Source organism: Camarhynchus parvulus, chromosome 24 (genome assembly GCF_901933205.1).
Source record: "Camarhynchus parvulus chromosome 24, STF_HiC, whole genome shotgun sequence".
In the NCBI taxonomy this organism is placed as follows: Eukaryota; Metazoa; Chordata; class Aves; order Passeriformes; family Thraupidae; genus Camarhynchus; species Camarhynchus parvulus.
The window spans coordinates 1829214-1846216 of record NC_044594.1 but is presented as its reverse complement, the minus strand read 5'-3'; the positions used below and the strand labels follow the sequence as shown (position 1 = coordinate 1846216).

At 54.4% G+C, this 17003-nt stretch overlaps 1 protein-coding gene across 1 annotated transcript; it reads left to right on the top strand.

Annotated features, from left to right (window-relative positions):
• Window positions 1-9846: 9846 nt before the first annotated feature.
• Window positions 9847-16928, top strand: COLCA2 (colorectal cancer associated 2). The gene is made up of 5 exons (XM_030964785.1): window positions 9847-9853; window positions 12371-12507; window positions 14114-14186; window positions 15559-15785; window positions 16561-16928. The coding sequence occupies exons 1-5, from the start codon at window positions 9847-9849 to the stop codon at window positions 16876-16878; spliced, it is 762 nt and encodes a 253-aa protein (XP_030820645.1). The 3' UTR covers window positions 16879-16928.
• Window positions 16929-17003: the final 75 nt, after the last annotated feature.

Below are 17003 nucleotides of genomic sequence, written 5' to 3'. Positions count from 1 at the left end.
AAGAAAGAGTCAGGGCTCTTCAGTTCTCAGTCTCAAGGTTGTTTATTGTTTCTTATCTATAAAAAATTTTCTCCTGCCCTGCTGAGGTCTGTTCAGCAGGACAGTTCCAGGCACTCTGCCTGCCCCTGGGGCAGTGTTATGTTTTTATACTAAAAACTACATGTACAATATTTACCATAACTTCCCAATGCCTATCACCTGTGTTAGACAGTGAGCTTCTACTCTAAACCAATCTGTAAGTGCCACCATCACAGCAGAAGATGGAGGCCAAGAAGAAGAAGGAGAAAGGCTGGACACGCCCAGTTCCCTCCGTCTTGCCTCCTGAACCCCCATACCAAAAACCCCAAAATCTACTTTTCCACCCTGTGATAACTTCACTGTTATTCTACCTAAACTGTTGTGGCTTGCTGATCTTCATCTAAGGTTGGTAATTTGCTCTACGGGTCATGATCAAAACCACAGGTGTTTTGGGCTCTGTGCCAGGATCTCTGAACCCCCTGGCAGGGTCTGGGCTGCTCAGGACAGCCAGAGGGATGTGCTGGGTCCTGACAGAGTTCTTGGGAAGCAGCTGAGAAAACAGCTCCTGTTGGTGCTATCACCAGTGACCCGCTCCCTGTGTGGAGGCGGCAGCTCCAACAGCCACAGAGGAAACGCCCTGGGACTGTAAAATCCTCCAGGCTTTATTGCCCTGGGCTTTGTGCTCAGAGGCCAGCAGTTGCGTGTGTGTCTGCCTGATGCAAAACCAGCCCTGCTGCTCATTCCCTGCGAGAGACAAAAAATGATTGTGCAGGGCAAACATCCGTATTTGCTTGGACGTATCATGAAAAGAGCAGCTGGGAGTGCAGCTCTGTTTGTCTGGCAGAATATAACCCAGAAAACAACCCAGGGGCAGATAACTGAACACCCCTGTGGCTGTTGGCGATGCAGGGTAATTTAGCTGCATCTTTTGTTTGAGGGTGATCTTTGCTCCAGAATTAAACCAGCCCTGGGCAGTTGTTGGTGCCAGGCCTCTACCACCACCCTAGCCTGAACCTCCTCACTCATCCTCTTCTTTACCCTAGGACTAATCTAGGCAGAATTCAAGGCAGATTAGAATGAGCAGAATAACAGAAAGTTAGTCTAAGATGGTTGATTTCGACTCAACAAATTATAGCTCCCACCCTATAACTTCCTTTATGTCCTACCTCCATCTAAGCTTCTACTCAGCCTTCACCCTCAGCAGAGCAGAGCTTTGGGATGAGGTTTCAATAAATTCCTGGCAGCCAGGCCCTGCACACATGGAGTGATGGAAATCAGGGTGTGCTGGGAGGAAACCCACCCAAAATCAGGGCTCAGGGCTGGGATTTAGGGAGGCTCTGGATTTTCCTTTGCATAGGTGTGAGCCTGCAGGTGTTCTCTGCAGGGTGAAAGGGTTCCTGTCTTCTCTGAGGTGTGGAAGGGGGTGCCTGCACAGGTGAAGCATTGCTGAGTGCCCAGCAGCACTCCCAGGCAGGGACACACAGCCAGTCCTGCCCTGCCCAGCCCCAGCTTTGCTTTCATGGAGGATTTTTGTTCCTTCAGCTGCTCGACTGCAGACTGAGCCCAGAGAGGGGATGCTCTGATGCCAAAGCGTTGCCACAGGGCAGGGCCAGGTCAGTGTTTGGAGCTGAATCCTTAAATGTAGGCAGCTTTGTAGGGGAGTTAGGAGGCAGTGAAGCAGCAGAGCTCTCTGGAGCAGTCCCAGGCAGGATCTGTGCCTGGCCAGGGGCAGGGCAGGCTGAGCCCAGCTTATCAGCAGCTGGACACACTCTGGGCCCCAGGGAGGCTGAGCAGAGCTGCAGGAGATCCAGCTGCCCATTGCCATGGCAGGCAAAGGAAGCACTGCAGGGAGGAAATGAACTAATGGCTCTCAATTAGGGCTGATAAGGAGCAAGGAGGGGAATGAAATGCAGGGCTCTGCTCTGATGAGGCCAAGGATGGGCTGCAGCAGAGGCTCCTGCACTGGATTCAGGCTGGCAAAGCCCTGGTAGCTCCTGGTACCTCTGGGACTCCTCACCACCATGTGTACACACAGCCAGGCAGTTCCAGGGGCTGTTGAACAGACAGGATCAAAGATTAAATGCTCTGGTAACTGGAAATGATCCCTGCTGGAGGCTGCCAGCCGTGCCCAGGGAGCTGGCAGAGCATCCCAGCTCCCATCCCTGCAGCCCCTTGTCCTCTGGGCAGCATCTGAACCTCCCAGCTTGGCTTTTTCCTCTAAAAGTGACCTGGATTTGCATGTGATGGCTTCAGCTGGGGGCAGGTGCAAGCCCTGCCTGTGTGACAAGGACACTTCTCTGTCCACAAGCCCAGGGGCTCCTTCCTGCCACCTCCTGTCACCTCCTGCCACCTCTGCAGCCCGTGTGGCCTGTGCAGGCTCAGAGCTCATTTCCATGGTGGAGCAGGGAGCAGCTGCAAACCTTCCCTTGCACTAGAAGGAAGTCCCCAGAGCTGGCAAATTTAATTCAAATCTAAACCTCTAAATTTGGTTGCCTGCTGTGGCAGGAACCTCCTGTTTGCACTATGCAAACTGGACAGAGCGTGCCACCAGCGTGGCCAGGGACAGCACAGTGACAGCAGTGCAGCTGGGGGCTCTCTGTTCCTCTCTGGAGCCCCCCAAACCAGAGCTCAGGGGGATTCCAGAGGAGCACATGCCTTGGCCAGGGTGCTTTGTAAGGAATTAGGCACTGGGAGGGTCGCTCCTTTACCTGGGACCAAGAGGAGAGGATTATTATTATTATTATTATTATTATTATTATTTATTATTATTATTATTATTATTACCATTGCTGTAGGACCCAAACAGGATTTAGGAACTCTCTTTCCACCCACCCTGCCAGGAAGGGCCAGGTAAAGCAGCCTTGGGGCAGCAGATCCAGCCCAGCTGAGCTGGAACATGGGCTGGAATCTGCCCCTTTTGGCTACTCAGGGGCTCAGATCTCACCTTGCCTGGTTTGTGCCAACAGCCAAGGACTCCTCAGCATTCTGCCTGCCTTGAGGGACCCCGTGGGACAGGAGGAAGAAGCCAGTTATCTTGATACTCCTCCTCTTAGCTGCTCTGCACAAGACCTTCACAATCTCCGCTTAGCCTACATCTCTTAATTCCCGTGAGGAAATCATGGAGTTAAACCCTTCACAGCAGCCAGGCTCAAATAATGTGTGTGAATTCCACTCAGAGAGCTGCCTTGCTTTGAAAAGTCATTCTTTCAAACATCTCTTTATCTTTTGCAGGGCAGCACCAGCACAGCACAGTCACCCTTCGGCCAAATGCCAGGTGAGGTTTTCCCTCCGTGCTAAACACCTTCCATGCAGGTGGGAGGGCTGGAACAGCCCTTCTCTTCTCCTCCAGAGGATGTGGAACAAGCCCCAGAGCAGGGCCACCCCTCAGAGGGAGCCCAGGAGGAAAGTAATTAAAAGAATAAAAAAAAAAAAAAAAAGAACAGCAATAATTTGTATAAAATCCTCAAACTGGATAATTAAAGCAGTTCCCACCTCCTTTAGCAGAGGAGCTGTACAGAACCCCTCCTTTTCCTCCTGTGTTTTCCCATTTTCCGTGGAGCTGGAGAGAGAAAGCACAAAAGCAGGAGCTGACCTGTTTTATCCCTTGGCTCTCGGGCAGGGAAAGCAGAGTGAGGCTGGAACCTCCTCCCCAGGGGCTGTGGCAGAGCAGAGGAGGAAGCACAGCCTGGCTGAGCTGACCTCCATCCCCCTGCCCTCCTGTTTAAAGCTTCCCCACCACTTTGGGTTTGCTGCAGATGGAGTCACCAGGTGGAACCAAAAGCCGCTCTGTGCTCACACACCTGTGTCAAGGCAGGGATGTCACCCTGATTTTTTAAGATTTTCTAATATTTTCTGATGTTTACATTCTTGTAACAAACTTCCTCACACACTTTCTGTAAATAACTCATTGTTTTGCGTTCCTTTATGGAGGAGGAGGAGAAATTTGATGGACTGCTGGTTTGTCCAGTGGCATTGGAGAGGTGGCACTGTCACCCTCCAATCCACTGTCACTTTTGGAAGTCTATAAATGTTGGAGTCAGAAAGCAAACTCCCCTTTTCTTCACCTTGAGAGCAGCAGTGTGTGCTCGTGTTGTTTCATGTCCTACAGTGACACAGGGTGGGTTCTTGGGTGATGCTGGAGTGAAAAGAACTCTGCTTTGCACCCACAGGGGTGTCCCTCATTCTGTGGCAGCTGTTAGAATTTTCTTTACACTTTCCTTTACACTTTCCCACCCCATTTTCTGTCCCCAGGCTCACCCACCATGGTTGGGTACTACGGCGTCCGCAGACCCTTCCCGGCCGAGCTGGATTTCCACAGCACCAAGCAGTTTGTCAGCGATGCCTACCCCTCCCCTCTGGCCTCCAAGCCCTTCTCCTGCGACCCCTCTGCCCCCCAGGGCTGCCCAGCCCTCCTGGAGCCCTATCTCAGCGAGCAGTTCGGGGATCACCATGCTGCTCCTCCTCTCCCAGCTGCCACCAGCTCCTTCTTCAGCTCTCCGGCCGTGCCCCCTCTGCTGCCATCCTTCCCCAGTGACACGGGGCCCTTCCTGCTCGTGAGTGCCTCCACAGCTCTGGCCCCAGGGCAGGGTCACCCCCTCTAAATGTGGGGTTCAGTCAGGGGGGCTCGTGGGAGAAGGATGTGGCTGTTACAGGAGCAGCCATGGCAGGTGGGGCAGGGCTCTGAAGGGAGGGTTTTTCTCTTAGGTTCCATCTAAATGTGGCTTTTCTCTTTGGTTCCATCTCATTGTCCCCTGTTCCTGGTGGAGACATCCCTGGAGACTCCCATTCTGCTCTGAACAGGACACTGCCCCCAGGCATGGGGCGGGATTGTGCGAGGCCAGGAGCAGAATTTGGTGATCCTGCTGGGTCCCTTCCAACTCAGGATAACTCTGTGATTCTATGATTTTATGAAACCCTCCCTCCCTGAGGTTCTAGAAACATCCCTTGCTGACTCCAGGCTCCCTATCCCAGCTCCACTCACAGCCCCACCACAGAGCTCCTGGATCCTGTAGGATCAGGGCTGGTCAGTCCTACTGGGACCCTGCTCCAGGCCCTGCTGACAGGAGGGACATTCCCTTTCACACTTAAACACCCAAACACTGCTGATAGGATGGACATTCCCTTTCACCTAAAACCCAAACACTGCTGATAGGATGGACATTCTTACACTTAAACACCCAAACATTGCTGATAATGACATTCCTTTCACACCTAAAACCCAAACACTGCTGATAGTGGACATTCCTTTCACACTTAAACACCAAACATTTATAATGACATTTTAAAAAAAAAAAAATAATACATTCCCTAAAACCCCAAACACTGCTGATAGATGACATTCCTTTGACACTTAAACACCCAGACATTGCTGATAGGATGGACATTCCCTTTCACACTAAAACACCCAAACACTGCTGATAGGATGGACATTCCCTTTCACACCTAAAACACCAAACACTGCTGATAGGATGGACATTCCCTTTCACACCTAAAACCCCAAACACTGCTGATAGGATGGACATTCCCTTTCACACTTAAACACCCAAACATTGCTGATAGGATGGACATTCCCTTTCACACCTAAAACACCAAACACTGCTGATAGGATGGATATTCCCTTTCACTTAAAAACCCAAACACTGCTGATAGGATGGATGTTCCCTTTCACAGTTCAAACACCAAACACTGCTCCAGAGCCACAGAAACCCTTTGGGCACTCCTAGGGATAGATATTCCATTACCTCCAGGACAGGCTTTTGTTCCTAAGCGTTTTCCTTGCCTTCTCTCCCTGTTTCCCTGCAGAGAGAGCCCTGGGAGCAGCCCTCACCCGAGAGCCTTGGCCAGCCTGACAGTGCCTGCTCAGAGCCTCTGCAGGCGCTCCCTGCCACCTCCAGCTGCCTCTCCCTGCCTGAACCTGGAGCTGCTTCCCCGTTCCGAGGCTCAGGTTGGAGCCCAGCCCTCCCTGGAGCCCAGCCCTACCCTCTGCACCCCCTTGAAGACGCCCACTACTCCCCCAGCTACGCTGCCCCCTCGCCCTACAGCCTGTCCCCGTTCATGGCCGTGGCCAGCGAGCCCTCCAGGATGAGCCACCTGTGCCCAGAGCCACCCTCGGAGCCACCACACCTTCCTGAGCACTCTGCCTGGGCCAAAGAGGATGGAAGTGCCCTCTGGGGGACTTATGAAGGCAGGAGAGCGTACTGAGGAGAGAGAAGAGCTGGAGGAAAGAGAACCAGACCATTATAAAGCAAATTTTATGCTCCTTCCTATGGTGGTGTTCACAGGGCGAGGGAAGAGATGAGAATCTTGACTCCGTGTTTCAGAAGGCTGATTTATTAATTTATGATCTATATTAAAAGAAAATGATATATTAAAACTATACTAAAAGAATAGAAAAGATTTTATCAGAAAGCTAGAAGAGAAAAGAATAGAATGGCAATAAAATCGTGTGACTGCTCACAGCCTCGACACAGGTGGCTGTCATTGGTCATCAAGTAAAAACAATTTCACACGTTAAGTAAACAATTCTCCAAATCACATTCCAAAGCAGCAAAACGTAGAGAAGCTGAAGCTTCCCAGCTTCTCAGAAGAAAAGATCCTAATGAAAAGATTTTTCAGAAAATATGTCCGAGACACCTTCCTAAAACTGCTCCTTCAAGTGTGATGCTTTGTGCTCTGGTCAGAAACACAATCACTGGACACACCACATTGAGCTCAGGGTGGTGCCTCTGGTGCCTCCAGAAAGGGATTTCTCCCTCCCCCACAAGTAAAATACTCAGCCTGAAAAACCTCTGTGCTCTGCAGGTTTTCCCTACCAACAAGGATCCCTCCTCAGATCAGCTTTTCCGGCCTAAATGGTTTGGGGGCTCTGTAGAGTGTGGGCACTGCCCTTCCTGCTGACCCGTGCCCGAGGAAACCTCGCAGGCTTTGGTGCCTGCGGGGCACCAAACACCCCCTCCCCAACACCCCTTTTATCCTGAATGAGCCCACAGCAGATCCACATCCACCTGATGGGGCACCCAGGTGGGCAGGCAGTGCCAATAGCACTGGTAGCCAGCCCCAGGGGCATCCAGGTAGGCAGTGAGAGTGGGAGTGATAGCCAGCCCTGGGGACATCCAAGTGGGCTGGTAGTGCCAACAGGACCAGCCCCGGGATATCCAGGTGGGCTGGCAGTGCCAATGGGACCAGTAACTGGCCCCGGGGACATCCAGGTGGGCTGGCAGTTCCAATAGAACCACTAGCCAGCCCAGGGGCGCCCAGATGAGCTGGCAGTGCCAACAGGGCCAGCCCCGGGACATCCAGGTGGGCTGGCAGTGCCAACGGCACCGGTACCCTGCACCGGGGACATCCAGGTGGGCTGGCAGTGGGAGAAGGAGCAGTACCCAGCCCCGGGACATCCAGGTGGGCTGGCAGTGCCAACGGCACCGGTCGCCAGCCCCATGGCCGCTAGAGGTAGCTCTGCACACACGAACACCGCCGTGGAGCCCTCCCAGAGCAGCGCACCCTGCTCTGTCCCCGGAGGGGTCACCCCCTTTGGCCCAGCTCACCCCGAAACCTGGCACCCCCAGCAGCAGCAGCAGCAGGAGGAGGAGGAGGCTCTGGAGCATTCCAGCCCCAGGGAATGTGTGGGGATGAGGAGCTTTCAATGGATGAGGCGCTTCAATCCCTCCTTGCCTTTCTTCCTCAAATCCTGGGGCATTTGAAACTTCCCAGCCCCTTCCACTCCCACGAGTGGCATCTGTGGAGACTCCAGGGGTGGCCCTGCCCAGCCAGAGCTGTTCCCCCCTCACCTCAGGGTGTGTGCAGCTCTCCTGGCCCCACATCCAGCCCTGCTGCCCCAAACCTGAGCCCCGTTTGAGCCTTTTCCACCCCACAGCTGAGTGCTGGGCTGAGCTGGGCTGAGCCCCAGTGTCCATCTGAGCTGCTCCTTGTGCCAGATGAGCAGGGCCACCAGGCCATGGTGGCTGTGCTGCCCTCAGGCCCTGGGGAGAAGCAGGGACAGGGTTTGGAGCTGTCTTGAAGGTGTTTGACTCCAGCACTCAGGCAGGGTTTTCCTTCTCAGGGCAGGCTGGAGGTTCCCAGGGATTTGCAGCCCAGAGCCCAGGCCCGCAGGAGAGCAGCCAGAGCTGCCCTTCCCTCCTGCTTCAGCTCTCAGCTTGTGGCTGGAAAATGTTCAATCTGGCACCTGTGGAGGTGTCACTGCTGGGCTGTGACCATCTGAGCTGTTCCTTCTGCCAGGGGCTGAAGGTCAGGCCCTGAACCAGCCCAGGGTGGCTGTGCTGCCCTCAGGCCCTGGGGAGAAACAGGAACAGGGTTTGGAGCTGTCTTTAAGGGGTTTGACTCACTCAAGCACTCGCTCTAACCCCGGCAGGGTTTTCCTCATCCTGGAAATGCTCTGAAGCCCAGGAACAGCCAGAACTCTGCTGCCTCGTGGTTCCTGAGGGCACCCAGCTCCCCAAAGCTGGAGCTGGGCAGCCTGCAGGCTCTGCTCTCTGCTTTCAGGGCTAAACAACCATCACTGCAGCTCCCTGCAGCCTGCACACACCCACTGCAGCTCCAGCCCCACTAAGGGAAGGGTTTCAGATCCCAAATTCCTCAGTGAACCCCCTCCCCTCCCTGCAGAGCACATTCCTTTGTGCTCCAGGGCAGGTGGGCTCCTCTCCTGGTGGGATGTGTCCCTATAAAGCTGTCCCAGGCAAGGCTTGGCCTACCAGGAGCTGCAGGGGCACATTTCAGAGCCAGGAATGGCCTCACTCCCCACAGAAATCAAGTGTTATTTGCTCAACTAAAAAAAAAAAAGATTCGGCTGTGACGACAGCCAGCCTGAGCTGCTGGTAGATGATTAACAGCCTGGCCTGCTCTCTGCCTCACTCCTGCCCGTGCCTCAGGCTGTGGTCCCCAGGGAAAAGCTTAAAGGCAGCCTAAAAACCCAATTCCAGCAGTGCTGGGAAGGGATGTTCATCCCAAAAGTCTGAGCCACACGCTGAGCCCCACAGCTGCAGCTCCCAGGGCAGGCCAGCACTGAGGTTTGTGAGGAAAAGGCCGATTTGTGCAGCACAGGAAAACAGCCTGCACTGGGGGAAAGCACAAATAAACTCCAGGGTGAGCCCAGCATCCAGGCAGAGGGAGGGAATGCTGTGGGGACAAGTGGGGCTCAGCTAACTTCAGCCACCCGGGTGCCCAGGGCAGCCTCTTTGTTAGGCCACGCCTGCCCGCTGCCATTTTGGCCCCCAAACCTCAGAATTTAGCCCTAAAACGTGAAAAAATGTGCAAAAAGCAAGCTGGTCCGTTGCAGAGTGTTCAGTGCAGGTAGCAAATGAAATCTGAGAGGGCTGGAGCCCAGCCTGTGCATCTGAGGGGAAAACACTGAGCTGCTTTGGAGGCATCTGCTGCATTCAGGGAAAGATGGATAAAACCCTGCAAATGTCCCAAAAGCAAAGGGTGGGGAGGGTGACCCCACCAAATCCTATTCCCCCAGACCCTCTGCTAGATGGGGATGTGCTCTGTTTCACAAAAAGATAGCCCATTTTGTGGAGCCTTTGAATATTCAAATTGAAAGTATCGCGCAATCATTGATTGTCAAATCATTGGTTTCTAGAGGTTTTAAATACTTGGCATTAGGAGAGAAAAACTCAAACTTATACCCGTAGGGATAAAACAATAATATTGTCGGGATCCACCTGTCATTGCCACCGGGCAGGCAGGTCCCTTCACCCCCAAATTTCAAGGCTGACTCCTCTTGCCCCCTTGGCCAGCTTGTGGGGCCGGGGCCGGGGCCACCTCTGCTGCTGCACCGGGCACCTGGCGAGGCGCTGCCCGCTCCGGCTCGGCATGTCCGGTAAGCCCCGCTCTGTCCGTCCCCCCGCCGCCCCCGCACCCCGCTTTGGGGCCGTTTCGGGGTTCGCCGGGGTCACTCCGCCGGCGAGGCGATGCCGCCTGCCAAGGCAGGAGGGAGCGGGGAGGGCGGGGAGGAGGGAGGGAGGAGGCACGGCGCGATCGGCTGCTGCCCGCCGGGTGCCAGCGCCGGGTGCCGGCTCGGCACGGGGCTCCGCGGGCACCGAGCGGGGCTTCTGCCAGGCTGGCTGCGCTGCCACCCCCGGCCGGGGGGCCACAGGGGACCCCGCACATCTGGGTGCCCGCCCTGCACCTCTGTGTGCCCTCCCTGCACCTCTGTGCCCCCCTGCATCCCTGTGTGCCTTCTCTGCATCTGTGCCCACCCCGCACCTCTGTGCCCTCCCTGCACCTCTGTGCCCTCCCTGCATCCCTGTGTGCCTTCTCTGCATCTGTGCCCACCCCGCACCTCTGTGCCCACCCTGCATCCCTGTGTGCCTTCTCTGCATCTGTGCCCACCCCGCACCTCTGTGCCCACCCTGCATCCCTGTGTGCCTTCTCTGCATCTGTGCCCACCCCGCACCTCTGTGCCCTCCCTGCATCCCTGTGTGCCTTCTCTGCATCTGTGCCCCCCCACCTCTGTGCCCACCCTGCATCCCTGTGTGCCTTCTCTGCATCTGTGCCCACCCCGCACCTCTGTGCCCTCCCTGCATCCCTGTGCACCCTCCCTGCACCTCTGGGTGCCCACCCTGCATCTGTGCCCTACCCGCACCCCTGTATGCCCACCCCGCACCTCTGGGTATCTTCTCTGCTTCTGTGCCCTCCCTGCACCTCTGGGTGCCCACCCCGCACATTCCGCCCCGGCCACGCTGCCCTTGAATCCCAACGCCATTCCCTGACCCTGAATCCACCCCCTGTCCTTGTCACCCTACTCCCAGCCCACCCTCAGCAGCCTTTCCCTCAATGCCCAGCACCATCACTGTGCCCTGGACCCCCAGCCCCATCACCTCGCTCTCTGTGCCCCAGAATCATCACTCTGACCCGCAACCCACCCTGGCCACCCTCCTCCCTGACCCCCAGTCCATCATCTTGCCCCTGACTCCCAAATCCATCACCCTGCCCTTGACCCCCAGCCCACCCCTCACCATCCTGCTCATTGACCCAACCCCAGCCCATCCTTGTCACCCTGCTCCTGATTCCCCACCTGCCCTGCCCACCGTGTGCCCACCCTTGCCCCCCAGCCCCATCACTTTGCTCCCTGCCCACCCCGTGCCCCCCCTCACCACCCCACCCTTGGCCCTGCCACCTCAGAGCCCTTCCTGCCTGCAGGGAGCTCTGGTAATTGGCATGTTCTCCTTAAATCCCACCCTTCCCTCTCTCATTTTCCCCAGCTTGTTGAACAGAAACAAAACACCAAAACACGAGCTGAATAATCCCCAGCTGAGCCCAGCTCAGCAAACCACCCCGAGGGCAGCCCTGTCACTCTCTGGAGGGCCCGGGGTGCCTGTCCCAGCTTGTCCTCCCCCAGAGCACCCCAGGGGCACTGGCAGCAGAGGTTCCAGCACAAGAGCACAGTGCCTGCAGTGCAGGATTCCCTGTGGGCAGATCCTGCAAACCCAGCGTTGTTTCTGTGCCAGGGCCTCCTGGCACTGTGCAGCTGCCCTGGAGAAGGTGTTCTGTGCCCAGAGGTGGCACTGGAAGGCCGGGTTTAGCTCTGGCACTGCTGTTCTCCTGCTGGGAGTTTATTTTTGGTGCCTCCTTCAGGGCTGTCTGCTCCCTGCTCTGGCATTTTTTAAGTGCAGAGACCAGTCTGGGTGTGTTTCCTTTGATTGTGTGATTTCAGTTAAAACATCAGCAGAAAGTTAAGACAGGAACAACTGCCAGAGGAGCTGAGTGTTTTACCATGAGTGCAACAAGTAAAAGTGGTTTTTCAGAAGAAGTAAATTCTTTATCATTTCCTGTCCTAAAAATCCCTCATTAGGTAGTGACTGGTGATTGTTGGCTAGTTTTGGCTGGATTAAACACACGCTAAATTCTTGTTTGAAATAAATAGGGGCTGTGCATGAGCAGAATAAAGAGATAATCTAGGCTTTGCAAGAAAACAGTAATTTTATTGGTGTTTTGTTGAGCTCTCTGAATAACCACCCACATATTTCCATTGTTTTATTCCTGGGCTTCGTCTGCCAGATGAAATGCTTCCCACATTTATTTTCAGGTCCCAAGAGAGGCAAATATGTCAGGAATTTAAATGAGTCCAACAGCAGCACCAGATGGAGCTTGGTATTGGGAAAGCTGGAAGGGGGGCAGGGGAAGAAGGAGATAGATAATAAACATGTGGTTTTAAAATATTATCAACAGCAAGATTTTCATGAGTGTCTGCTTGTCCCAAGCCGGAATAGCAGGTGTTAAAGAGGGCTGTGAGTCTGACTGCAAACAGAGACTAAAAAATAGGCATGTTAAGTCTAAAATTGTTCTTCACGTAGAGCACACCTGAAAACCTGCTGGATTTGCTGTTTGTTCTGAGATTCGCCTTCTTTGCAAAATGTTTTTCCACAAATTCTTCCAGGAAAGCCCAAGGTGTACCAAGGTGTGAGGGTGAAGATCACAGTCAAGGAGTTGCTGCAGCAGAGGAGAGCACGACAAGCAGCCACTGGTTCAGCAGTGAGTAAAAATATTGTGGTGTTAGCTTTGTACCTTCTCTTTTAATGGCTTTTTTTTTTTTTTTTTTTTTTGCCAGGACTGTAATGTCTGGGCCAAAATCTACATGTAACAGGCTGGTGAGGGTGGGGGAAAGGAACATTCAGTCAGAGTAATCGCAGCAGTGACCTAGAGGAGTGAGAATGTGAGGAATACAGGGAGAAAGCAGAGCTGCTGCTCCAGAAAGGTCACTCCCTCTGGGATGGAAGCACACCTGGGCAGCCCCATCCCTTCTGGAGGAGGGGCTGGAGCTCTGTGTGCACACACACACCTGCACATTCCCTCTCATTCACTCTCCCAGCCTTTGTAGGATTCCTCCAGCTCCAGCCACTCAGGGGATTTGCATAAAGAGCTTGGCAAATCATTGTTTCTTCCTGGTTCATGACATTGCAGCTCTTGGAGCCTTTCAGATTTCAGCTTCTGCACTTTGTTGCAGCTGATTGCACAAAAACCAGCCTGAGATCCAGGGGCAGAGAGGTCTGGGTGAGGAGAATTGTCAGGTTTTGGAAACGCTGGGTCACTGCTCCCCTGCAGCCCCAACAGCAGCAGCCTCTTCATCACAGCCAGGTGTCCCAGGGCTGCGTGGAACCGGTTTTCACTTCCCACCAGCACTTCACACAACCCCAGTGGTGCCCACACAGGAAAAAGTGAAAAGTGGCGGTGAGGGAAGTCACCTCGGTGACCTGCTCAAGGTATGGCCCGCCCCAAAAGCCCCGAGGCTTTGGGCTGGCAGGATGTGCGCTGAGAAACCTCAGCCTGGGGACTCCATCTCTGCCTTGTCACGTCTGCAGCAGGGACAAAAGGCACCCTCAGCCCAGAAGAGTCACTGTTTCAGGAATTAAATGCACGGGATGTGCCCGGAAGTTGTTGCCAGGGAAATGAGCTGTTCACTCGAGAGCATCTTGAGTAAAGGAAATGAGGTGGAGGGCTGTATGAATTAAATCTGAGCGGAAAAACCCCACCAGTATTTTTGTACTTGCAGAGTAAAATCCTGGCCCCCAAGCAGCAAAACTCCCGTTACTTTTGGGGTGGATTTCTTCCTTCCAGCAGGTCAGGTTCCCAGAAGTGGTTGATCTGTCTTGCTTCAGCTTCCAGCATTCCTTAAGAAACGAAGCTGTCCCTTTTCAGGAGCACTGCCAGAGCTGCTTCTCAAACGACACCAGTCCAGTCTGCTGGGACGCCTGCAACGGTCATTCGTTAATGACTCATTCCCAGTAATATCCATCCCTAGGTATTCCTTGGGATTCCCTCCAGTGTGGAATTCACGCTCCTGGAAATTAACACACACCAGTTTCAGAGGCAGCTCTGTAAAACTGGAATGCAGCAAAAAGAGCAAGAAGAACAAAAAGAGCCCCTCAGCACGGAGCTGATGCAGGGGCTTCGCCCCGGGCGGCTGCTGTGCCCAGCAAAAATCCTGTTCCGCACATTCATCTAATGTTCTGTCAATGCCAGGGAGGTATTCCCAGCCACAGCTAGGAGGGAAATAAGGTTTATTTCAAGAGTTTTCTCTGAAATCCAGACTCACCTCGCTGTGTGCCGCAGCTCCTCTCCTTGCCTTCTCCTTGCTCAGGTTCCTTGGGACAGCAGCAGCAGCAGCAGCAGCAGCATCCAGTTTGCAGAGTCTGTGTCTCCGCCTCACCCAGGTTGGTACAAAGCCCATCCACGCGGCCCTTCCCACCCCATTCCCAATTTTTCCCACAGCCCCGAGCCTTCCCAGCCCTGTTTGAGGCCGGCAGCGCCCGCGGTGGGGCCAATCAGCACCTGCAGGGAGCCCGCGGGGTGCAGATGTGGAGCTCAGAGCACACGGGGCTCTCCTTTCCCAGGGTATCCTTCCCACAGCAGGGAATTCCATCCCTTCGGGAGGAGATGCTCATCCCGAGGGAATAGCATCGCCTTCCCCAGGCTCTGGGGCCACTGAGGGTCAGAGTGCCCTGGAGCCCCTGGCTGGGTTCTGTTCTCTCCTCCTTCTCCTGCCAGCATCCACAGGAGCGAGAGAAATACCAGATTTTCAACCCCACCAAGAGTTTCCTCCTCCTGCCTGCTAATATCCAAGGAAAAGGGGGAAGGGGTGAGGGGAGGGGCACTTTGGGCTCGCAGATCCTTCAGTTATCCCCAGCCAAAGCACAGAGGAAAGGCTGGGCAGGTGTGAGTGCACGCATTGCATGGACAAGGAAATTGTTAAATCATCGATAGCTGGGAATCCATTTGCTTATGTTAATAAAGAAACGTGAGACACGCCAAAGCTGACATGCCAAAGCCTTTTCAGGCTGGAAGGTCTCCATCAGTTTATGTATTTTGGGTGTTTCTCATTCCCCACAGCCAGCTAAGCACTGCCACCTTTGACCCTGCAATGTGCATGTCAGACCTGTGCCCTTCACATGGACAGGGCTTAAACCATGTTTGAGCTTGGTGTGAGAAGATAATAATTCTGAAAAAAGCCAGATCTGCTGTCAGCCTTCCAGGAACTCACCCTTTGGCCAGCAACACTTCGTGGTCACAATGCCACATCAGCCGTGCCTTGCTCCGTTTGTTCTGCTCCTCTCTGGCTGTTTGGAGGATAAAAAAGCAAATTATCCTCCTTGTTATCCCCTTTTTCCTGCAGGTGTAGCTGCCCCGGGTCTGGAGATGAGGCAGAGGCACATCTGCCAGGCTGGGAAGCACAAATCGCTGCCTGGCACCTCCTGGGGCTGCAAACAGGGCACAGAAGGGAGGCCAGAGGGTCAAGAGTCTGAGGGAGTTTCCAGCTGGATCCCTGTCCAAAATGCCTGGGGCCAGGAGAGTTTCCAGCGTTTAAAGAGCTTTATAGCTGAGGGGGCTGCCTTCCCTGAGTTACTCACATGCTTCTGAGCATCTCCCTTGTGGTTTCTGCTTTCAAAAACAAAAATTCAGGCCTTGAGAGGCCCGTTTAATGTCTAAATTCACAGGGTTACCGAGCCTGGGAGGGCACTAAAACCTGCCCTTAGTGAGGACAGACACTGATTAATTTGCTGCTGGCTGCTTTCCTTTCTTTCCTAGAGCCTTTTGAAGCAGAGCCCATCCCTCCTGTGCCCAGCTGCTGCCCGTCCTGGCAGTTTTCCAGCTGCCTGTCCTGTGAGGAAAGCCCTGGATACCTGGAGCAGCTGATAGATTCCTGCCTGCAGCCAGATGCACCCTCTGAGGCAGCCTTCAGTGCCTTCCAGCCATCCCCACACTACACCCCAGACACCTTCCAGCCAGTCCAGCTCTGCTTCAGCCAGGGCCTGGTGAGCTTCGGGACCCAGGGGAGCAGCCACAGGTGTCCCCAAGGGGAGAGGCAGTCACCTCCTGGGGCAGAGCAGCAGCAACGTGGGAATCTGGCTGCTTTCAGGAGCTTGGGATGCTCATGGGCTCTGAATGCTTTCCCAGGGGGAGCACAAAATAAACTGGGAGAGGCTGCAGGGTGGGGAATGTCCCTTCTAGAGGTCCTGTAGATTTTGTGCAAATAGCAGCACAGCTCCTGCAAGGTTTTGTCCCTATAACAGAAATGCCTTTGGGTTTAGACCTCCAGGATCTCCCTGGGCAAGGATTGTCCCTATTAACTTTGGGTTTAGACCCCCAGGATCTCCCTGGGCAGGATTGTCCCTATTAACTTTGGGTTTAGACCCACAGGATCTCCCTGGGCAGGATTGTCCCTAGTTAACTTTATTCCTGGGAAGGATTGCCTATTCTTTGGGTTTACACCTCCAGGATCTCCCTGGGCAGGGATGTCCCTATCTTGTACGCAATTACTTGTACCCAGATCTCCCTGGGCAGGGATTTCCCTATTAACTTTGGGTTTAGACCCCCAGGATCTCCCTGGGCAGGGATTGTCCCTATTAACTTTGGGTTTAGACCCCAGGATCTCCCTGGGCAGGGGTTGTCCCTATTAACTTTGGGTTTACACCTCCAGGATCTCCCTGGGCAGCCAGATGAGAAAGGCAACAGCACAGCAATTCTGGCTGCTGGCCCCATTCCCCTGAAATCTCCTTTTTTTTCCCCTTTTTCTCTCTCAATCTCCAGGCTGCCAGCTCTCCCAGCTCAGCAGACCTGCCCAGCCCATGGAACTCCAGCTGCTCCCCACCTCAGCTGTCTCCCCTGACCCCGCTGACCCCTAGCCCACCCTACAGCTGTCCCATGGAGGAGTGGCCCTGCCACGCCCCGTGTCCCCTGGCCAGCCCTGCGTGCTGCTGCCCAGCCTGTGGGGCACAGGGCAGGGACAGCAGGGGCCCGCAGTGCTGCCCCTGCCCCAGCACGGACTGCCTGGAGCTGCTGCCACCCCTGGCCGTGGCCGAGGACTTCTTCAGGAGGGACAGGAGCTGGGACATTTGCTACAGCTAATGGGGGCTGTGGTTTCACACATCCACTCTATCCAAAGCAGATTAAATTGCCCATGAACTATGCCAAGTTGTGCTGCCTAACACAGTTTATTCTTCACTACTCACACATTTTTACACGATGCTGTC